Here is a 24,586-nt window from a genome sequence, read left to right as displayed (position 1 = left end):
TGGTAAAATTGTAAATAACTGTAATACTCAGGGCCTTTAACAACAATAAATAGCCCAAATTTCCATAATTCAATGTTGGCGCTCTGAGGGTTTCCCGCGCCAATGCCACCAATTTGGTAGTGCTTTCAATTTGCCCTAATAACTCTCTCTTCCTTTCCTTCTTGGGCTGTCCCTGTTTCTATCTCTGTAGTCTGTAATCACATATAACGATTAAAGGAGGAGGAGGAGAAGGTGAGGGAGAAACAAGATGTTCTATTCCCAGACTTTTCTGGCCAGGAAGGGCCCACTTGGGACAGTGTGGTGTGCTGCCCATCTGCAGCACCGCCTCAAGAAGTCTCACTACGCCTCCACCGATATATCCTCCACCGTTGGTCTGTTCTTCTTCTTTTTGCTCTTTTTGTCTAAAACTGAGGTTATGATTAAAAGTAAAGCACTTCACTGATTTGCTTTGATTTAGTGGTTTTTTCATATTTGGGTTTTTTTTTTCCTAATAAAAAGTCCCTTTTTTTTGTTCTAGAAATTGGTGTTTTACATTGTGTATTTTTGTATGACAGGGTTTTCTTCTCATTACACATTTATTAGGATTTAAATCAAATTTAGAGCGGAGAAAGCGAATCCATACAGGCAATCCCAAGTTTTTGGAAAGGCTTAGTTGAGTCGTTGAGTCGAGAGTCGAAGGTTTTCTTCTCTGATGTTCATAACTGAAAGTACCTTTTTTGGGTGTTCTTAATTCTGGTTATGTTGGGTTTTGCTATGTTTTCTGATTAATTCAATTGTATTCTCTGTTGATGTGTTCCCATTTTTGTTTTTTGCCAAAGATCAAACCTTTTGTGATTCATCTCATTCAATTGGAATCCGAATTCTATTTGTATTTTGGAGGTTCTATTTGCTTCTTAAGCAAAAGATGCATTTCAAGCCTACATAACGTCTTTCTTGAAATAACAATGTGTTTTCTTCAAATTTTGGTGGAGTGTGCTTGTCTACTATGTTTTGCTTGGAATTAGATCACTTCATTAGATTGTGTTGCCACTGCAAATTTTGGGTTAATTTCGATGTGCAATGGAATGATATATCAGATGAATTTTTTTCCAGTTATTGTTTTCTTAATTGTATGAATAACGTTTTTCACATTTTCTGTAAGCGGCATATACCTACTGCATGTAAATAATTTCAATTCTATTATTGTTATTATTATGTCACCTAAAGCTTTCTGGTGAGAGGTGCTTTTTCTACGTATATATGCTTCCATTCATCATTCTTCTTGCTATTTTGTACAGTTTGTCTGTTTTAGTCCTCTGAAATCGTGTGTTTATTCATGAATGCTAAAAATGAAGGGTTGGAAAACTAAAGATTATTTTGCTATATGGATGTATATTTAGATCGCATCATGTTCCCAGAAGTTCCCATCGCGCTGAGAATGTCAGGCCACCTCCTGTTAGGTGTTGTTCGGATATATGCAAAGAAAGTTGATTATCTTTACCATGATTGCAATGTCATTCTTATTGGGTTAAGGAAGGACTTTGCTTCCACAGTAGTTAATTTGCCAGAGAATGCGACAGCTGCAAAATTTGAATCTGTTACTTTGCCCCAAACACTTGACCTTGATGCCTTGGATGTGGACTTCGATGTATATCCTGATGGGTAAGATTAAAACGACTAAATTTTTTTTCCACCTATCTTGACTTCTGCACTTACATCAATAATTTTCGTCTTAGGTCTCCGGATAATCATACTAGGAGTCAGGACGAAATAACGCTTCAAGATCAAATTCCTACTGGCAGAGATCCTTATGTTGTTATAACTTTGGATGAGGTCTACCATTTTTCTTTTAAAAAATGTATTCTATTTTTATGGCTTCGTCCTGTATGATCTTTTTAATCATTGTATTGCAATTTCATTATTTACTGGCAGAACCATTGCTGTGCAGGATATCATGATGGATGTATTACCACCTGAACAAGATACTAATTCAGTGGTCAGGCCAATGGAGGAAGAGTATGTCCCTAATTGAATTTAGAAGTCCTATTAATTTTTTTTAGAAAAATAGAACAAATTCAATTGAGAAATCAATCTAACCTTAATTTTACAATCACAGTGTTCCTCCTTCATTGACAGTTGATGGTGATATGGGTTCTCCACGTGTCAGCCCCATTAATCAGAGGCAATTACCTACAGAAACTGTTGATAATCAAGATCCAGGTCGAAGTAATCATACAGAAGTGCCTATGGACACTCTTGATACTCAAGACCCAGGTCTGAGCAGCCAGACGGAGTTACAGACTGAGACTTGGGATTTTCAAGCTCCTGGTCTGAGCAACCAGACAGAACCACAGACTGAGACTCTGGATTTTCAGGATCCTGGGCCTAGCAACCAGACAGAATTACAGGATCCTGGTCCAAGCAATCAGACAGGGTTTCTTAATTCAGTACTTAATGATGGCAATTTCCCTCCAGAAATTGAAGTTATGCGTGATCCTGTCCATGGTTTTAATTCAGAAAACCTTCCCCCAGTGTTTCCAGGTCATCAAAATGATGCATCTGAATCAAATAAATCTCTAGATCAAGGTTTGGATCAGAAGGAAATTCCTTCTCCATTTAAGGAAGATACATTGCTATCTCGAGGGCATTCTTCACCATTTCAGCAATGTTCAGAGCCCCCCAAATCCTCTGCTTCACAAGAGGCACCCGGAATCTTTGATACACATATTTCATTTGGTGAGCATAAGCCCTTGCTTTTTATACGAGCATGACATAGTTATGTCCTGTATTTTTTTCCCCTACTTGGGTGAGCTTATTCTTTTTGTGCTTCAGGTAACATATCACCTGAACTTGCCATACGTTCAACTCCACCTGTTCAGCAGCCAAGACCAAGAAAGAGAAAACATTTCTTCGATGAGTTAACGGTGTTAACTAATAAGTATGATATCTCATTTAACTCATGTAAAGCATTTGTTTCATTTGGTTCTGGTCACTGATATAAGAATGTCAATTTGATAGGTTTATGAAAAAGGCACTTGAAAATTCTAGTGATATATTAAGGAAGAGGAGGGAAATCCCTTCTACTGCTTTGGGCATTTGGAAGTTGAACAATGCTTTAAGAAAAGAACGAGTCTTTTATGAGCCTTTATTAACTGGTAGTCTTTTCTTCATCAACTGCTTTAGTTGGTTTTTGATCGATAACTTCTTGCTCTATAACTTCAAGGTTGATAATTATACAAGGGTAATGATGTTTGTTTGTTTTCGGTGTCTTGTGAAGATATATGCAATCTTTTATGTGACGACTGTATTTCTACAAAACCTCACTTGACTTTTAAAAGGGAAGCTACTCCAGATCCCAGGATTGCAACCTCTCCTGCTCCTCCAATTGAAGTGATTCAAGAATCTAGGGATGAAACTTCTCCTCCTTCAGCTACAGAAGTGATCCCAGAGCGTAGGAATGCAACTTCTGCCCCTGCAAGTGAACACATTCAAGAGCCTACAGGTTTACAATCTCCTGCACCAGAAGCTGAACCTGATCCAGAAATTGAACGTCTTCGACATCATGAAGGCCATGGTGGCAATAGTGTGTTACCAGAACTCCTGCCTTCTCCAGCCAGAGTTATGCCTTCTCCGGGAAGATCAGTGTCTTCTCCTTTTAGAAGAGGTGACTTCACTCCCAAATCAGCAAAAAGTTTAGGATCTGAAACATTACCTTGGGCTGGAGCAAGTACTGGAGCTGAAGTGCTGCCTACACCAGATGTTGCAGCATCCACTGGCACTTACACTACTGAGCTGGAAACACCTAGTACATTTTTCAAGGAACAATTTGATATTGGGCACACTGGACTTTCTGATATTCCTGAGTCAATTAATACTGCAGAAACAGGGGTAATGGCGTCATGCCTGCCTTTTATTCATTCATTCATTCATTTATTTATTTATTTGATGCATTGATTATGTAGAATTTTGGTTTTTTCAAGGGTTTGATGCTTTTGTAATTTTTCTTCTTTTCAACTACTTGGCAACTCATACATGTCCCGATGTATTGTAGAGCTAAAAATTGGATGTTGTGCCTCAAATTTTGGTGTATGCATGATGTGCTTGCTCACTTCTTAATACATGCACATATGTCTTATTCGTGTATGTATAATTATTTTACATTAAATGAGGCTTAAATTCATATCTTGAGTTTTTCATGCATCTTGGGACCTTATCTTCTATTCTAGTTATCCTAGTTAATGCTTCTTACATTGTAAATTATATTGTTGTAGGACCTTTATTTTCTGGAAGCTGACAATTCCCCAGCTGGTAAGCTGATTTTTCCTGATTCATTTAAGAAATTGAAGTGATATTAAATATAATTTCAATTTCTGCGTATTTGTTTATCATATGTGGATGGCTTTTATATTTATGACAGGTTCTCTAGCCACTCAAGGCATTGATTCACTGTCAGTAAGAACAAGGTAATACTTTTTCTTTTTTATCATTGGAGGAAGCTTCCTTCCCATAATTCCTTCTTTTTCCTTTCAAACTTACTGTTGATTTGTTTTCTATTGGCTTTCAGGGCTGTGGCTCAATATTTAAAAGGATATTCCCCAATCACCCCAGTATCAGAAGACCACTTTGGAGATCTGAGTCTCAACAAGATTTTACAAGGAAAAACAAGAAAGTTATGTGCTCGGATGTTCTTTGAAATACTAGTAAGCTCCTAAATTATTTTCTCAATCTGAACTGTTTGCCTGTTAATATCAACTTGAGTGTTTTCATGGGGGTTAACAGGCTAAGGAAAAGGTCATTTTGATGCAGCATAGGAGTGGGGCATTACATTTATTTATAAAGTTCAGGATGAATGATAGATTACTTTTTAGCATTCAGTGGAAAATATGATACTGATATGAACTTTCAACTAAGTTCAGCATCAAACTGATGAGAGTATATTTTCTCTTTTTGCATTTATATATGCAATATATGTTTAAGAAGACTGGATGATGATGGGAACCATGGGATTGGAAGTCCTACCACACATGTTTAAAGTAAGTGCCTATTTAATTGGCGGTGACACAATCATTCATTATATGTCAAAAAATTACAGTTTCTATGTGTATTGTTTGTTTTATACTTGTATCGGATATAATTGATATCAACCATTTGTGCTGAATCTTGCAATTCGATTCATGATTCTTGATTCATAAACTTAGTATTTTTTTTTCTTCATATTGGAGTCTCAATATGACAACTGTGCCTAGGATTTTCATATCATTGTTTGTTCTGAATTTTTGTTAGCATTAATGCTACTTGTTTTGTTAGTTTTATCATGCTTATGGTTATGTGATTCTTAATGGTGCACTGCAGGTTTTGAAGAGCTACGGACTTATTGATGTACAGCAGGAGCAACCTTATGGTGATGTTGCTTTGAAGCTGACCTCTATATTCTCAAAGGCCCAAATATGAGGATCATATAAACTTATTTGATGGATTTGGGAGGCATTATGTATATAGGTACTGATTTTAAGAGCTTTTATTAAGCCCAAATGTATGACCTTTTTTATTATAAAAAATATATATATATAGTTTCTGTTCGACCTCTGTTGTTAGCCAACCTAATTATAATGATGGACTCTTGTAGAAAGAAAATTTGGTAAAAAGTTCATGTAATTCCAACTATTATTGTATTGATTTTTTATATAAGTGGTGATGAAAAGTATGGATACAATGCAGTAGTATACATGTAAAAGATTCGCAATACTTGGATGTATTAAGTTGTTGAACTTGGCTGTAGTTCCAGTAATTATGGAACTTCAATGTAAGATAGCTGCAAAACCCAAGACAATGAACATAAAATAAAAACCATCAAATATGATGTCTTGTAGAAGTAAATTTGTGCTAGTTTGCTAGTAGTGCTATAAATGATAATTCTGTTAACTTTATTTTTCAGCATGGTCATATGAGTAATAGTACCTTTAATTTGACAGCCTTAGCAGGCCGATATTACTGTCCTTTCCCTCCTAAAACTGCTGCAATAGTTTCCTTATTTGCATCTATTCATTGTTAAATATAGGACTATTTTTGAAGAGTAGTTTAGAGGATTTAAACCTTTACACTGAAGAAGCTAGAGATAGTGCCACTACTCACTTGTGACTTTTCATGAAACTAGTATTTTATGCCCGTTTTGTTTTTGTGTGTGCGCGCTTACCTGCTTCTGCTTCCTGTGTGCTTCACAATTATGCATGGACATATTATAACATGTACTGTATTATGCATTGCAGTTGGGTGCCAAGCAAAAGATAACTCAGAAATAGATAAGAGAAGGGGAACTGTACAGAAGCAGGATTCTGAATGTGGAATTTTTGTGACAGTGACTAGTCCACATCCAGCATCATAATTAGCAATGCCTATCTTCATAAACCATTAGGTGGCCTTAATTTTTTGTAATTAGCAACTCAGTTATGGCCATAACTTATTGTAATTAGTGAATGATTTATCATATGTTAATTCAATCTCTTTGCTGGTAATGTTGGCTATATGCGCATCTCAAAATGTTAGAAATATGGTTCTGATACTCATTTGTGCTTTTATATGGTTGGCAAACTTAAATTTGATCAATGTTTGGTGGGAATATTGTTTATCCTATGTTAGAATCTAACAGTTTGCTTGCTTTCTTTGCTTTGTTGTGTTTGGGGTTCTGTACTAGCTCTTGGGAATATTGACTGATGAAAAGCAACTATTGCTCAAAGGGTCTGATATGAATTGCAGATTGTGTTTGGTATGACAGAAGCAAAATTTGGCCTAAGCTAGGGAACCAACCTTATTAATTTGCTGGTTTAGCAACAAAATTTGCACTTTGGTGAATTCCCGGTTTTGTTGACCTCAAGTGACATGATCTTACCAACTGTTTGGAAGGAACTCGTACTTGAATGCAAGTTCTGCCTTGATTACTTTTGCTCAGCAGCATAAAGAGTGCTTTCATCCCATCTCAAAGCAATTCCTAAGGGTTGTGAGAAATTAATTCTCATATATGAAAAGGATACATTCTACCAGTTCATTAAGACACTGATCCGTCAACAAAAGCTAGCTTGTTTTTCTCGCCTTCGTCCCAATTAAAGCCAATTGTGCCCAAAAAAGCATCCACTTACCATCAGCAAGAGCAAGAACCTCTTGAAGCCTTAACAAAGACGAGCCAACTGCTATTTTGAAGTAATAAATTTTCTAAAACATTTCCTTAAATCACAAAGTGGAGAACATTGTAGGATTTCTCAAGCTGAGCAAGTGATTTCATTTTGTACTTCCATATCATTATAATACTACCAACATCTTCACAAGCCAATTAGCTATAATTCATTGTAATACATCACTTCCATAGATCCTTAAAGCTTAAAGTTGAACATTATTAACAAGCTTTGCTTGAGAAATAAGCAAATGCTTACAGTACTACAATATATAAGATTCCCAACCATCTAATGGGAAAAAGACTTATTTACTAGAAACAAGGGCATCAATTTTGTGCTCGAGGTCGGCTTCATTGTCCTCAAGGCGACCTTTGATTGCATCATTCTCCCAGCTGACCAGTGTAGGAACGCCAGTGAGCTTGAACCTCGAGTCCACTCTACATGGATGCTGGGGATTTCTCCAGGTTGTTCTATCTCCAACATAAGCTCGCAGGAGTGCAATGTCATCTGACGATGCTTCCAGCTTCTTGTAAATTACAGGTTCAGCTCTCACACAGTCTGGATAGAGATGTAAAAAGGCCAAACAATTTACATATTGTTAGGTTCTTCAAACCAAGCAGATAGAACAAGGCACAACAATTTCATGCCGTTGTCATGTTCTATGAAAACAGAAAACAATTCATTGATAACCTATTAACAGTTATCATGAGAGCCACTCAAATGAAGTGAAGGGATGAAGTCAAGCAAAGTAGATTTATGACTAAAACATTAAAAACAAGGGAATGGCCTAGCAGAATCATGACTAAAATATTAAACCAAAACCAATGTCCAACTCTCAAAACTAAGAACCAGGAAGAGTCCACAGGCTATTCCAAATAAATATGTTTATTTCAACTATTTGCGCCACCTGCCCTTTGAACGGTTGCAGATAAATCGCCGTAGCACAAAACAGCCACCTAACAGCTTGTTTGGGAAGAAGTATTTGGAGGTAAGGGAAGTATTTTTAAAGAAAAATGTTGAGGAAGAGGTAAGGTTTTCAGAGGTCTCAAAACCTCCAACACCCTCACTTTTTCATCCCACTAAATTTTTCAATTTGTAGGTTTGGAGGTTTTGCTGCCTTACTTACCTTTCCTTAGCTTTCCTTCTCTTGCTTTATAAAGCCTCCCCTCACTCTATCCAAACACATTGTAAAGTCAGTGAAAAGAAATGCCTTTCAAGCCATTCGAACTGAAATTTTAACTCTCATTTCTCCTTTCAATTCCACTTCCTTCAACAAAGGAAGCAATCTTCCAAGCACAAAAATTTATATGCCAAGTTAAAAAATATCATCAATTCTTCAAATTCAATTCACAGAAAGTCTATCATGATTTTTTTTCCCTCTTCATAGTGCAATAAACGCGCGCGCGTGCGCACACACACAATCACAGCTTAGTAGGAGTATAATCAATAAATCCCAGCTCAATACCAAAACCCATATAACAAAATTTCATATTTAGTGGGTAATCGTTTTTATTCATCATGAACCATTTTTTTCTTTTAAAAAAAAGGAAGAACATACCAGGGCACCAACTGAGGTTGGTAGACGGGTCCTTATCAGCCAAGAATAGGATTAAATTGGCTTTGTTTTTGGGTGCCTCCGATCTGAACTTCTCAAACACACCGTCGAAGGTTGATACAGTCGCATCCAGCAACTTAAGAGGCATTTTCTCAGTTTCTCGAACAGGTATATTCGAGAGAGGGAAAATATCTCTGCCGCAGAAGATGAAGGCGGGATATTAACAGCACGTTATAACTGATCACCGCCGGTGATTGAAATGCCAAAAATGCCCTTCACGTGAAATTCATTGAATAGCCACTGATTTTTTTTTTCACTTTTATATGAAGGATTCCCTTAGCATAAATACTTTTTTTTTAATTTTTATTTTAATAGGCTGAATATCTTTAATAATAGTGAAATATATTAATTTTTTTAATAAAAAAATACACATCACGATCTTTTTGAGAAAAATGAATTGATTTATTGTTTGAATCAACTGATTTTATTTAAAGGTTTTTTTTAAAATAAATTATTTTTTAAAAAAAATTCATTGAATTCTTAGAAAATTATGTTTAATTTTTATTTATTTTTAAAACAATAATTTTTAAATTAAAAAAATAAATTCCTTAATTCTAAACATAATAATTAATTAAAAAATTAAATTATATTGAATTTTTGTAAAATTGAATTTAAAAAATATTTAATAAAATGATATATTTGACTTTGAATAAATTAACATTGTTAAGACAAAAATAAAAATCATATATATCAAAGGAATTGGAATGTGGGATCAGAGATAAGAAATTATCCATTATTATCTTATTTTAAATGTAGAGTTTATTATTAGAAATATGTGAAAAAATATATTACTAATATGATATAAAATTTAAATTATTTATAAAATAGTGTATAAAATTCGTTTGGATTGGGATAAAACTATTTTTCAGAAAAAAAAAAATTATTTAAAATGTTATTTTAAATAAGCCACACAAAGTAAATTCCAAATATATACAAATAAAATTAAAAGAAAAAGGAAAATAATAAACAGATATATTTTTATGGAAAATAATTTTTAAAATCTTTCTATGTTTGAAGCAGTTAGGAAAATTTCTAAATAAAAAAAATTTCTAATAAAAGATAACTTTTTTTTTAAGAATAAATCATTTTATATTAATAAAAAAATTACATAAATCCATTATTATCATCTTTAATATTAATAATTAATTTATAGTAACTAATTTTTTATAAATAATATAAATTTATAAGAATATTTTTATCTGTTCATAAGTTTGTCCATCTTTGACTTTTATTTATATATTTATTTATTTTTTTATGAATTATATGTTTTCACAACTACAATGAAGTAAAATTAAGAGAAATTCTTATTTAGAACCGATTCATTATGAATTAAAATATAAATATAAAAATTATATATTTAATAATTGTGTTCCACAGCATATCTTATGTCTTAAATATATAGTGAACCTGGTTTAGATCAAATTTAATCGTAACAACTTGAAAAATAAAAAAAAATGTGAAATTAGAGGGAAGAGATCAGTAGGAAATACTTGAAGGAGCAAACTTTAATATTTTTTTTTTGTTTTTCTATATATATAAAATATAGATAAGGACTCTTACAACTCCTGCTATATATAAATAGTCTTCCAAAAGATAAAAAGAAGTATTACTCTATTAGGTGACAAAAGACAGAGCTTGAGGACCAACTATGGCTATCTTCTCTGCAATTCTGTGTTGCTTGGCCTCTAAATCATCGTCAAAAGTGAGGAATATTGATGATGGAAGCTCAAGGGTAATAATTCCTCCCCCAGAAAACCCTAGAAGAAGACCAAATCCAATATTGAGTCCTTCAAGTGTAACTCCTTTTTATACTTTCGCCTATGGTTTTGTTTTAACTTCGTGAGAGCTGTAGTTGAAGAAGCCAAGAAGATCACCTAGCTGTGATCATTTGATCATGCATCTTTATTTTCATCTATCTAAGTTGTTATCTCCATCTGGTATGAAGTGTTGGTTTTTGTTTTGTTAGATTGATGTGCAGAATGCAAAAATTATTTTATAAAAATTGATTTTCTTCCATTAGAGTCTAAGTAGTATAGCTCATTGATTTTGTTATCTCTCAATTCAAAGAAACTTTTTTTATTTTATTTTATTTACCCTAAAATCTCTTAATTATAATTTACCCTTTATATCACCTCATCCAAAAAAATGGATGAAAAAATTCTTATTTTAAGGCAATTATTATGGGAATGTAATAATTACACTGAATCTTGAGAATTTGGTTTTGCAAGGAAAAGGGAAGTATTGCAGAGCATCCAATGGCCACAAATTGATCATGATGGTATTCATTGTTAATATAAAATAAAAATAATAAATAGTGATATACTCAATTAAAACTTAAAATTTATTTACATACTTTTTTAGAGATATTATAGAAAAGGAAAATTATATAAGAGCATATAAGGACATTATAGAATTTGCTTACTTGTAAAATTTAAAAATTTCTATTTTGGAAGAGGGGAAAAAAAAATTCACACTGACTATGCCACACAAGCTTTTAAGAAGGAAACATTCACCAATGAACTTAGCTAAGTAATATTAGAATTGTTTTTAAAATTGTAAATTTTGAGTTTAATAATTAATTAAAAAAAATATATATATATATTATAAAGGGAAAACTTACAATATAATAAAATTTTATATTTTTATTATTTATTTATTAAGAGTGAGTCTATTTATGTAATTATAATTACGTCATGTTTGATAATAATTTTTAAAATAGCATTTAATGTATTGATTTATTACACTGTTCAGTGACATAGTATTTAAATGCTAAGAAAATAATTTATAAAAAGTTATTTTTCCTAACTTTTAGAGATTAAGGAAATATTTTAACTAGATCAACAAAACGATAAATATTTTTCATATTTAACAGTTATTTTTATCTAAAAATTATGCTTAAAATTACTATATAAATATTTAATTATTAACGGTTAATATTTAATAATTAATAATTAATTAATAAAATAACTGATAACTATTAAAACAACTAATATTATCTACCATGACCTTAGTAATGTTACAACTATTTACATATTAGTTTATTTGCTATACTAAAATATCCTAATTCATATCATTATTACAATTATATATAAAGTACAAAAACTATATAGTGTATTTCCATATTTTACTATAAATATATAATTCTTATTCATAATAAATTAAGCAAATTTTCAAAATTCATAAGCAAAATTCCAATTCATTAACTTACTATTTTCTTCTAATTTTTTTTTTTTAATCTCCCTATGATTATGTAAAATAAAGTCTTAATAGATCTCTTTTACCCCATATAAAACACATTTACATTTTACAGTATATACTTAAACCAATCAATGAATTAGATTGCTGTCAGTGACCCATTAGCTATTACCAGCGTTGTTGAGATACTTAAATGGGCCAGTCTAATCCAGGCCTTGTGAGCCCAAAAACTTTTCATTAAATCCCCCATTTCATGGCCCGACCAACACCTATCCTTCACCTTCAGCCACCGGACCGCCCTGTCCTCCACCGGCCCGAGATCAACATCATCCTCAGTTCCACACTGTCTCAAAACACTAAACCCTTTGTTTGATCCTTAATTGTGCAGAGTAACCTTTTGTTTGAATACTTAATTATTCAGAGAAAATGAAAATAAATTAAAAAAAATAAATTCAAATTTTTATTTAAATTAGAGGACTTGGAAATCACTTTACTTGAATATGAAATCCATCTCAAATTTTATTAAAATTTATTATCTTGTAAATTTAATTAAATTATTTATATAAAAAATATTATTTTTTAAATTTTAATACATTTAAAATTAGATTATTTACTATTTAAATAAGTCTTATTAAAATTTAATCAGATTAGATATTTATAAATATCCAAACCTATTGCTATTCTTAGTTTGAATACTTATTAAAATAAAAAATTATTTATTTCCTAATAAAATTATTAATTAATTTGAATTATAATATTGTCATTATAATATTATATAATATATAAGATTAATAATTTAAAAATAATTTTAGTACAAATAATATTTAATTCTCTCATTTTTCATCGTTTCACTTTAAATTAAATAAAAATATTTAGATTAACGAGGGCAGTGTCTTTTTTTTTTTTTTAATTTTTTTTATCTATTTATTATTAAAATAAGTTAAAAAATAACATTTTATTCTCTTTATTTTCTCTCCTTCCTCCATCGAAAGGTAAAGTAGGGCCTAGAGTCGCCATGGGAATATGCGTCTCTGTCTACGCCGAAAAGGCACTTTCGGCTTCACAACCCACCCAGAGATGGTCAAAGACAACAACTTCAAATCAAACCTAAACTCTATTTGTTTTTTTTTGGATTCTCTGTATACAAACGCATAAATGGTCTCTATTAACTCCCAAAGAACAAAGCTTTTTCTCTCCATTTTTATATATATTTCCTCTTATTTTAACTCAGAGTTCTCAATCTTATAGAAACCATGGCTCTTGTCTATAAGCTTCCTTATGTTTCTTCTTCTTCTTCTTCTTCTTCTGGGCAAAATTTCAAGCATTTCTTCTCAATCCCAAAAACCATTTGCTCTTTAAATTACAAAGCCTCACCTTTTACTGAGAAACATTCAATCGAGAGATACCAAAGAGACCACTGGCTTTATAAGAACCAGCTAGACTACCAATCTTCTTCTTCGTGTCCTCTCCCGTCTGACAAAGAGTCTATCAGGGAAAACGACATTGCTTTGCAGCTACCAGAGCTTAGGAAGCTACTCCAAGTGCTTAGAAGGAAGAGAATGAGTTGTGGTAAAGATGGAGGGAAATGTGGACCAGGGAATGTGTTCTTGGTAGGTACGGGACCAGGGGATCCAGAATTGTTGACATTGAAGGCAGTGAGAGTGATACAAAAGGCTGATCTTTTGTTGTATGATAGGTTGGTGTCGAATGATGTTCTGGATTTGGTTGGTCCTGATGCTAGGTTGCTGTATGTAGGCAAGACTGCTGGCTACCATAGCAGAACCCAGGTGAACTAAGAAAATGGCTCTTTGCTTTAATGCAAGGGATTGGGCTTTTGGGTTTTTAATGATTTTGCAACTGGGTTTTTCATATTTTTTGGGGCTCACGGGATCGGGCGTTTGGATTTCGTTAGGTATTAATGCATTCTGGTTATAAATTTTTTGAAGTTTTTGATGAGCTGGTTTGTGGAATTGCAATATAGGCCAATTTCCTGTTAATAAATTTCGAATTAGGATATATATATTTTTTTAACTGGTGTTTGGAATTGTTTTAGCTGGACATATATATTGTTAGTTAAACATTCGATAGATTGCTCATGGTTAGACTTCATTTCATGTTTCTTGTAACGGGAATGGGGTTGTGTTGAAATGAGAGTAGGAGTAATTTTGGAATGTTTATTTTTTTACAGGAGGAGATACATGAATTGCTTTTGAGTTTTGCTGAAGCAGGAGCTACTTTTGTGAGACTTAAAGGAGGGGATCCACTGGTGAGTTTGTGTTATGAGAATCGCTTTACAAGTACAATGTCATGTTCTTTCTGGGCAAGCATTTGGTATTGAATGTTATGTTTTACAGGTATTTGGAAGGGGTGGAGAGGAGATGGATTTTCTACAACAGCAACGAATTCAAGTGAAAGTTATTCCAGGTATGATTCTGTATACTCGTCTCCCAAACTGTATTATCAAGTTTGTACACTTTAGAAGATCGCATTTAGTCTATTGATGGAGGGTATCCAGAAAATGGCACTGACATCAGAAAGTGATAATAGAAATTTGGATGTACGTCATTTGAAAAAAAATTCAGCGTTCATTTTTGGTAGAAACAGCTAGATTTTTCCTTTGATGATTTACATAATATGATCTTCATCTATGGTTTGCATTGGTATTAATTATACTCAGTTGGGTTGCATTCAACTTAGACAAGTTATGACAGTGACATTGAATAGCCATCTTTGTTAGATGGAATGAGGGATACAGGATTCAGTATTGGCATTCAATTGCTATGGGAAATTGCCGAGCCTTAACCTATTGTTGTAATTTTCTTTCGAAATCAGGTTGAGTTGTTGAGAATTGTCTTTTTAAATTGGGAAGAACTTGTAAAATTTGTCTGGAAGTGATGGCTTCCCTGCAATAGGATGCATCTAAAATCTTTATTAAATAATGGAAGTTAAATGTCTTTTTTCTTTTTCATTGGCTTCCAGTGTGAACCTTTTCTTTGGCTCTGTTTCTCCTATGTTTTGCCTGTAATCTACTCCACTTCGTGGTTGACAGCACTATAATAGTGCATATTGATCCCCTCATTCTCATAACTTCTTTCCTTGAAGGGTGGATCGAATTGAGAAGGTAATAGAAGAAAGTTAGGGTCCCATATGTGCCTGCAAAATACTTAAATGCCAATGGCTTGGGTTGGATCAAATTGGATGAGAAATACACCGATGCCTAATCTGAAATCTTTTCCATTTAAATGTGTTGTGCCTTATTGAGGTTAACCAGACAGTACCATATGAACAATAGTTCCACTGTTTTTACCTTTGGTTTGCCTTCAGTTTTATGTATAGCTAATCTTCTTCTTTAGAAAAATCACTAAGTGTAGACTGTAATTTGCCATTGATTTCTGTGCAGGTATCACTGCTGCTTCAGGGATTGCAGCAGAGTTGGGAATTCCATTAACTCACAGAGGTGTTGCAAATAGTGTTAGATTTTTAACGGGACATTCAAGGAAAGGAGGAACCGATCCACTCTTTGTAGCAGAAAATGCAGCTGACCCTGATTCAACGTTGGTAGTTTATATGGGCTTGGCAACCCTCCCTTCTCTTGCATTAAAGTTGATGCATCATGGTCTCCCAGCAGATACACCAGCTGCTGCAGTGGAGCAAGGGACCACACCTCAGCAACGTGTGGTAAGTATGATCCTGATTATATGTAAAGTAGACTGCAGGAAGCCAAAAGCTGATTTTGGACTTTGGAGTGCCAACATTTTCCTTACAGAACATTAAAAAAAAAAAGATAATTGCTTAGGACTAAAAATTTATCTAAGCCTCACTTTTTATTATTTTGCATTTTGATAGTTCGATAACCCTTCATTTCTTATTGACCATAGAAACAGTCTCACAAAAAGTGTTTTATAGAATTTGCCTCTTTGATATTAATTATTTGGTTGACATAATAAAATTTTTAAAGAAGAAACTATTTATTTGGTGTGTGGTTCTCAGAAAAAAACTTATTAGTTAAACTTGAATAATAATGTGAATGCATTGAATCCTCAAAGTTTTATGAGATCCTAAAAGTGAAATCTAAAGCCCGCATACGATTATGATTTGCCTTTCCCTTGTAATTTCATATTTTTGACTCTCAGAATATGGCAAACATCATTTACTACATGAATATTTTTAGTGTCACAGATGTGCATAAAAAGCATGCCTATTTTGAAGTTCTGATGCTTTCAACCGATAGTAATTGCACCTGCATCCTGCAATTGTCCAGGTTTTTGCAGAACTAAAGGATCTTGCTCATGAAATTGCATCAGCTGAGTTGGTTTCACCTACACTGATAGTAATTGGCAAGGTGGTTGCACTTTCACCATTCTGGCCACATTCTTCGAAAGAAGCATCATGTTTTTTGGAGGCTGTATAGGAAAAATTCATGGCATATTATGCTGTTCAATTCATTTGCTGCAACTCGCAGATTAACTGTTGCTTAAAAGTGAAGTTGCATCTTAATGTGGAAATGTATCATTTGCTAATGTGCAAGATTCTTGTCTTGATTGGACCAGCTGAGCCTCATTCTGGCAAGCATTATAAAGTTTGAAGCTCTTTGATCCTTTTGCTCTTAAGCATCTGGAAAATGACAGCCTTTCTGGTTCAATTTTCTTGTGACTCGGTTGGTCTGAAAGGAAATATTGGCATTGTTCTTCAAATTTTGTTGGCATTGTTCATCAAATTTTGTAACATGAATCTGAATTTCAAATTCAAACAATCAGTGCTGATGTAATCCTTTTTTATAAGTTGAGGGTGTAAGATTAAATTCCTTCATTAAATAGCTTCAGATTTTCTCTGTTTCATTGTTGATTAGTTATAAATTGAATGAGAAATCTTGGATGGATCTTTGGCCTCTCAATTCTATCAAACAACATGCGGATTTGACTTGATTATAGCCAGAGACTTATAGATGCCTATGGGCGTTTGCTGGTCCAGGGTGGCATTAACTTGAGTTTGTGGGTTTGTTTCAGAGGCTCAGAGATGCCTATGGGCTTTTGCTAGTCCGGGGTGGCATTAACTTGAGTCTGTGGGTTTTTGTGTCCTCAGTGGGCTAAACTCAGGGGAGAAAGCTTGGAGATGGGCTTCAAGAAATTGGTCTACAGACTAGACATGGATTCTATTAGAATGGCTCAGCCCTTGACATTGCATACATTCTTGCAGGTGGACCTTGCCATCGAGCCAGTTTCGTGCCATAACTGGCAATTCAAGTCTTGGGGAGAAAATGTAGGTCAAAATCGAACCATATTTGTTTGGTTCTATCGACTTTTGGTTCTTAGCTAGTTTTGGTTTGGTTTTAATCCAATTCAAAAGCATTTTTTATTATTTTTAGTGGTTTGATTCTAAAATTGCCACCTTTTTTTTCAAAGAAAGATTTGAATCGAATCGAAATCAATGGTTTAAACTGCTAATTCTAGTCTGATTATAAGTTAGGACCTTAGGATTGACCCTATAATTCGATTTAGAGTTAGTCCAATTCACTAAATTGATAACTCAAGCCGATCTCGATCTAATTCAAATGCCGAACCAGCCCTTAACCAAGCTACTTGTAGGAGTTGATATAGGCAAAACTAATATTGCAGCATAGAAATTCTTAAATAGACTTATTATTTATATTTATTCTGAAAATTATACAATATAATTATTATATATACAAAAATTATATTTTTTTTTAAGCATTCTTGGGAAAATAACAATTATCTTCAAAATTATGACATGCTCATAAGAATAGTTTTGGATGCATAAATGGAACCATTTCCTGAATTTATATTTGATTAAAATAAGAGGAAGGCAATATAGATTTTAGTTGAGATGGAAGAGTTGGTTGTTTGAAAGTAGTAATCATGGATGAAGAAGACCGAGGTGGTCCTGCAATTATACGTAATTTTTAAAAGGGTGCAGTTACAGAAGTTTTTAACTTATACGGTAACAAATTTATTAATTATTAAATTAAATATTTATATATAAATTTATATTATATATATATTAATTTATTTTATATATTTTTTAATATAAATATTTAATTTAATAATTATTAAATTCACTTTCACATCAAATTGAATTTAAATTAAATATTTAAAAAAATATTAAAGTAATAATTTGGCATCAATTATTGTGAAAGTAAAGACAGAAGAAAAATTAAATTAAATTATTAAATATTAAAATAGCTATCACTTCTTCCCTTGGATATACCACAGAAGTCACGTGATTTGGGTAAGACACGTACCCTTTTTTATTTTATTTTAGTATTAATAAACTAAAATTTATTAACACGCCATTTTCTTATTTTAATATATATATATATATTAAAATAAAAATTAAAAAAAATAAGAATATAACTACTTATAAGTTTTAATATAAATTTATTTTTATATAAAAATAAATTTAATAATTGTTAAATTAAATTTTTATATTTATATTAAAATAATTAAAAAAATATATAATAAATATTTATTTTTATATTTAATTACGTTGTTATTATAATAATTATTATTTATAAATTTCTTTCTAATATTATTATTTTTCTGAGGCAATTATTTTTTTTTATTTTAAATGTAAATTATTTTGAAATATGTAAATAGGAAATTTGTACTTAAAACTTTCTTATTCTTTGTACTTTAAAAATAAAGAAAAACTTATCCGACGCTCCTGATTGACACTCATTCGCAAAGTTTAGTTAATTAATTATTTTTTTAAAGTTGCTTTGTATGTTTGTAATTAGAAAATGATTTTATAGTTTTAATTAATTCTTTTTCGTTAAATTTTTATTTGATTTATAATGAAAATATTTTTCATATATTATAATAAAGTAATAAATTTTAATAATTAAGTAAAAAAAAGGCCTTAAAAGAAAATAAGACCATAAAAAATAAAATTAAAATACTTTAAGTTTTAATTCGTATTAATCAATTTTTTAAAAAAGTTATGAACTAATGTTTTTAGTTAATTTGTTTTATGAAAAAAATTTATAAATTTTTATTTTGAATTATAATAAAAAATTAATTAAATAAAAGTTAAATATAAATAGAAAAAAAATTTATATATTTTAAAATTAATTTAAATAATAAAATATAATATAATTATAAAAAATATAAAAATTTTGGATATTTTTTGTCTGCTTATAGTTTGTGCTTTTATATATATACTATAAATAGATTATAAATATAAATTATAAATATATAAATAAATTTTAGATAGATAAATTTTCTTCTAACATCAAATATAAAAGGAGTTCTAATAGAATTTTTAATGCAACTTTCTTATCAAAAGAAATTTTCATGATAGAATTTATTTGTAAATATTCTAATATTTAAATTAATTAGATTAATTTACACCTTGAAATTTGCATCCCTATTAAAAAATTAAATATTTATATTAAAAAATATAATTTTTTAATCATATTTTAATTTTAATCCTTTACTTCATTATTAAATTATTTAATGGTCGCATTCAACACTATTTTAATTTCACCTTTCGGATTCTTTAAAGATAATATTATTCAAATAAAACATCAGAAGATATAGTGTATGAAATTTTAATTGAAGAAATAAATATAATTTAAAAAAAAATATTGAGGATCATTTAATTTAATTTATTTTTTTTAAATAAGTACTTAAATATGAATATGAGATTTCTTTTTCTCTCACATTAATTTTCTTGGAAATAAGAGTTCATCTTTAACATAATCTAGTAAAATTTAATTGATTTGTTAAAATTAATTTAAAAATACTCTTAATTATAAATATATTTTTATAGAAATAGAAAAAATATTTTATTATTTTAAAAAATATTTCATTAATTAGAAAAAAAAATTATAAATTAACCTATTATATTTTTACAAAAATAAAACTAACCACTTATATAAAAAATAATATAAATAATTTAAAAAATTTAATAGTATTAACAGAAAATATAAATTAACTAATAAATAGGCTGTGTGATTTATTCTTTGACTTCATAATTTTTTATGAGCCTATATAACTTCAAATTGATGTCTCCTATTAGAATAAAGATTTACATTACTATTATCTGGAAAATAAAATATTGTAACAATAAAAACACATGATAACTTTATTAAATGAAAAAAATAAAATCATAAAAACTCAAAATCTGCCAATTTTTTCACTAAAAAAAATCTATTTTAAATATATATAAATGTGAGAGTTATTTAAAAAAAAAAAAAAAAAGAAAGGAGAGGTATTGCCACCCCTAATCAATGACATCTAAATAGTAAATCAAAGAGATTAAAGGAGAAAAATGACATCTAAATGGTAAATTAAAGAGATTAAAGGAGAAAAATAATCTCTTAATTATAAATATTAAAAACAAATGTTACTTTCTTCATTCGTTTTTATTTATTATTTTTTAAAATTTGTTATTTATAATTATTTATTATTTTAAAAAAATTAAAGGGTATTAATTATTTTTAATTTTATATCTATTAAATATAATAATTAATTTTATAATTTTGAAAATTTGTTTTATTATTATTTTTAATTAAATAAAATAAAAAAATAATTTAATTAAAATAAAAAATTTATTATAATTTAAATGATTTAATTAAATTCGTAGGCGGGTATGTAACGATGAGATGTTGAAGTAGTAATTTAATATGGGACATGTGCTCCACGTGGGAGTGATATACAAAATGGGGTCCAAACGTGACCGGAGAAGACACGTGCGAAAAAGACAACAAAACACAGCGTTGGGCAAACGTCGGCCAGCCGATGGAAATCTGTTCTTGCTTTTCAGTGAGTTGCACCTCGTGTTCTTCATGGCAGTTTTAAAATATTTAAAATACATGAAAAATAATTCAATTTAAAATTAAATTAAATTGATATTATTTAATTTAAAAATTAAAATAGAATCAGTTACTCTAATTTCGAATAAATTATAATTTATTATAAAAAAGACTTTTTAAAAAAAATGATATGTATTATTATCAATTTTTTGATTATGATGTTAAATTAATGTAATATATTTTTATATATAAGTATTTTTATATTTAAATAAAATTATTAAAATTTAAAAAATAAAAAGTAATTTTCTCTTGAAATTATTTTTTTTTAAATGAATTAATTTTTTTTATTAATTTATTTTTTTTAAATATCTGAAATATTAAAAAATGTAAAAATTTTTTTCAGTAAAATAAAAAAAAAGGCCAAATGAGAAATAATTAATTTTGGTGCAATCATTATGAAAATAAGACAAAATAAGAAAGAGATAAGGATTCCATTAAAAAACAATAATGAATGACATCAAGAACGACAGACATTTTTAATAATATTTGTTAAGACATATATATACTATTTTAGATGCGTCATTACTACAAGTTGGTGATTTTTTTTTTTAATTTTTCAATTAAAATAAACCAAATGGCATGATCTCAAAGGTGAAAACAGCCCAAGCCTTTACGTCATTTAGTTCAGAGCATGGTGGAGAAAATATGACCTTATTATTTTCCCAAGAAAGTGACGACCCTACGGGATATGCATGGAATTTTGTTCTTGTTCCCATGTATGTATTTATAAATTATACCTCATTATTTCAGAACGTGACCGATGTTGTTCAAGCTTTCTTTATGCTTTACGCCAAAATATATATTGGTAGAATGCGATAATTTTTTGGGATCATGAAATGATCAATGTGTAAGCTTATCAAAAATAAATAGATAAATAAACTGAAATCATGAAATGAATAAAATAATAGTATGCATTGGGATCATAAACCAAATCTTTGTATTGCCTTTAAGTAATGAATCTGACCTGACAAAATTCTTGATTTCAATTTCTCTTTTGTTTAATTTTCAGGTAAAACGATTGTAGTCTCCTTACTTTAGAAGTTTGAATTATTAGTTAACATCCTTAATTTAATTTAATCTTATTAAAAATGACCTATTATTGAATCAGTGATATTATCCAATAAAATGAATCATTGGACAATTTACCGTAACCTCTTCGCACTCCTAATAAGAGACAATATCTAGTCATCATAATGGTACAATGAGTTGAATGGAGATAAACTAAAGCTATCTCATTAAATTAACTATCAAATTATCACGCTTAATGGAATTCTTGAATTCAACTTAATATATAAAAATTTCCGTTGCTAAATTTAATTAAACAATAATTAAATCAAAACTACAATATATTGCATGTCAAATTCTATATAGAATTATAATTTAAATCAAGCCGAAATGAAATGATATTAACAATTTTAGTTCTAATCATCTTAAACTTTCAATTGAAATTGATATGGTGATCATCGATCCCTAATTTAACCCACATATCTATAAAATAATGCTGAGATGGAGATTTTGTTAGGTTAATTTTCAGCATTGGAATGTTTAATTTGAAATATTAAAACTCTAAAACAATGCTGGAATTCAGCATATCTACCATTAGAAGATTATGTAAAGGACTACATTATTGGCTTGGTTTGATTAATGATGGTGCTCGAGGTCATAGCTGGCTCAATTATTAAGGGTATGGGCCACTGCTGAAGCTGGTCATACCTAAACATTAAGTTTCTGTATGTGGTGGTAGTGTAGATATTCAGCATGCATTTACATGGCTTTACAGGACAAGATTGGAAAGTGAAAAATTAAATAGAGAGGTTTGGTGAGGGGAGGGGTGGATGGATGGTTTGAACGTGTCACAGAAGCAAATGGAAGGGAGAATATGTAATAAAGTGGTGAGGAATGGTCCATTGAGGGGATATTGAAAAATTAAATTACCAAAAGGTGTAGAATATAAACTATTTACTAAAAAAGGATGAAAATTAATGAGAGAGAGAGAGACTCAACTATGACTAGCGTCTAGACGTTAAAATGAAATTAAATTAATTTATGTGGACTGAAATGAAAAAAAAAATGTTAAAAATAGAAAAAAAATTAAAAAATACATGTGACACCAAGGTGCTACCATAAGTAGCAACTAACTTGTCATCTGACGCATTTTACTTTATCGTATGGCGTGAAGTTGATAAAGTGAAAACAAAAAAAAAAAATTACTTGTCTGGCGTGAGCTGATAAAGCGAAAACAAAAAAAAAAAACAATTAAAAAAGTTACCTGACTGTTAGGCGCTATTATAGATAGCAACCAAGTGCCTGATAGTCTTGTCTCGCGTGAAATTTCATGAGTGAAAATAGAAAAAAAAAAATTATGTCAGGTGCTTAGTTGCTACCTATAATATCGCCTAGCTACCAAGTAACTTTTTTAATTATTTTTTTTTTCTGTTTTCACTTTATCATCTCACGCCATATGAGTAATTTTTTTTTTGTTTTCATTTTATCAGCTTCACACTAGACGATAAAGTGAAATGTGTCAGATGTCAAATTGGTTGCTACTTATGGTAGCACCTTGTTGCCACATGCATATATTTTTTTTTTTTAATTTTTTTCCCTGTTTTCAACATTATTTTTTCTATTTCAATCTACATAAATTAATTTAATTTCATTTCATTTTGACCCCTATACGCTAGTCATAGTTGAATCTCCCTCTCTTTTTCTACCAGTTCATCAATTTTCACCATCCTTTTGGTAAATAGTTTATATCTCACCCCCTTTTGGTAATTTAATTTTTCAATGTTATCCCCTTGGTAATTTGCCCCATTGAGGGAGATAAACAGAGGTTTGGAAAGAGAAACAAGGGTAGAGATGATAATAGGTCGAATATTTTTTGATATTTAATTTGACTATTGAATTCAAGTAGTATATAGTTGAGTTTGGAATAAATTCGAATTTTAGAAAGAATACGAATTTTATGTGTTAGGTGTCTTCTACTTTAATTTGTTTATGTAAATAACTATTAAGTGAAAAAAAAATTTTTATAATAATATTTATAAACTTTTTATATATTATATTCTAAATAAATAGTATTTACATATTTAGAGAATTATTAAATTTTATTAATGAAAAATATATTTTATTTAGATTATTAATTAAAATATATAAAGTTAAATAGATTTGGATAGTTTTAATTTAATTAGAGATGGATTGGATATTAAAATTCCAACGAGTTCGGATACGATAATTTTTACGAATATTCTATCCATTATCATTACGAGAGAAATTTTAGCATATAACTATTATATGTATAATGATTTTATTATAATTATTAATTATGATAAGCCCCATATAAGTCTCATCGTAATCAACAGTTAAAATTTATTCGTTATATATACAATAATTACATGACATAATTTATCAATACATTATAGATTATCACCATAACAATTTGTTCAGTCTTCTTTACTGATTTGGACAGCTCCAGCATAAAACTTAGTTAGTATATCTTTTTTTTTCTCTCAACCTATGTATAAATTGAATCATTCTCCTTTTTATAGACAGAATAATTACTCACGTATAGAGAGAATAATTGTACAACTTTCACATTTTGTACAATAAAATTTCTCTAACCTTTAATTATCGGTTTTTTAGTTAAAAGCTGACTTGGACAGCTCCAGCATAAAGTTGGACAGCTCCAGCATAAAGTTTAGTCAGTATTTCTCTTTTCTCTCTCAACTCATGTGTAAATTGAATCATTCTCCTCTCTATAGACAGAATAAATTTTCATGTATAAAGAGAATAATTTTATAC

The 24,586-nt window shown here is 30.2% G+C and overlaps 3 protein-coding genes across 5 annotated transcripts; 2 read left to right on the top strand and 1 right to left on the bottom strand.

The window, feature by feature from the left end:
• The first annotated feature begins 89 nt into the window (after positions 1–89).
• LOC110647240 (sister chromatid cohesion 1 protein 3) lies at positions 90–6,645 on the top strand. 3 transcript variants are annotated; one of them, XM_021800978.2, is made up of 13 exons: positions 90–371; positions 1,380–1,641; positions 1,716–1,812; positions 1,928–1,995; positions 2,096–2,715; positions 2,812–2,917; positions 2,998–3,134; positions 3,257–3,867; positions 4,251–4,287; positions 4,397–4,442; positions 4,544–4,679; positions 5,332–5,478; positions 6,246–6,645. In XM_021800978.2, exons 1-12 carry the CDS (start codon positions 248–250, stop codon positions 5,428–5,430), a joined length of 2,343 nt encoding a protein of 780 aa, XP_021656670.2. In that variant the 5' UTR covers positions 90–247; the 3' UTR covers positions 5,431–5,478; positions 6,246–6,645. The 3 variants fall into 3 exon arrangements, with proteins under 3 accessions (XP_021656670.2, XP_021656671.2, XP_021656672.2); XM_021800979.2 differs by lacking the exon at positions 6,246–6,645 and adding an exon at positions 4,960–5,012 and having other exon boundaries at positions 5,332–5,467; XM_021800980.2 differs by lacking the exon at positions 90–371 and having other exon boundaries at positions 1,611–1,641; positions 1,912–1,995.
• A 583-nt stretch (positions 6,646–7,228) lies between these two features.
• On the bottom strand, positions 7,229–8,937 carry LOC110647252 (thioredoxin-like protein Clot). Its single transcript, XM_021800990.2, has 2 exons — positions 8,704–8,937; positions 7,229–7,703 (listed from the first exon to the last, which is right to left on the bottom strand). The coding sequence occupies exons 1-2, from the start codon at positions 8,846–8,848 to the stop codon at positions 7,450–7,452; spliced, it is 399 nt and encodes a 132-aa protein (XP_021656682.2). The 5' UTR covers positions 8,849–8,937; the 3' UTR covers positions 7,229–7,449.
• A 4,019-nt stretch (positions 8,938–12,956) lies between these two features.
• LOC110666085 (S-adenosyl-L-methionine-dependent uroporphyrinogen III methyltransferase, chloroplastic) lies at positions 12,957–16,834 on the top strand. The gene is made up of 5 exons (XM_021826463.2): positions 12,957–13,742; positions 14,144–14,221; positions 14,310–14,379; positions 15,356–15,633; positions 16,217–16,834. The coding sequence occupies exons 1-5, from the start codon at positions 13,209–13,211 to the stop codon at positions 16,364–16,366; spliced, it is 1,110 nt and encodes a 369-aa protein (XP_021682155.2). The 5' UTR covers positions 12,957–13,208; the 3' UTR covers positions 16,367–16,834.
• Positions 16,835–24,586: the final 7,752 nt, after the last annotated feature.

The sequence above is a fragment of the Hevea brasiliensis genome, chromosome 8, assembly GCF_030052815.1.
Source record: "Hevea brasiliensis isolate MT/VB/25A 57/8 chromosome 8, ASM3005281v1, whole genome shotgun sequence".
Classification (NCBI taxonomy): Eukaryota; Viridiplantae; Streptophyta; class Magnoliopsida; order Malpighiales; family Euphorbiaceae; genus Hevea; species Hevea brasiliensis.
The sequence above is the reverse complement of the archived record's forward strand: the minus strand, read 5'-3'. Positions and strand labels throughout refer to the sequence as shown.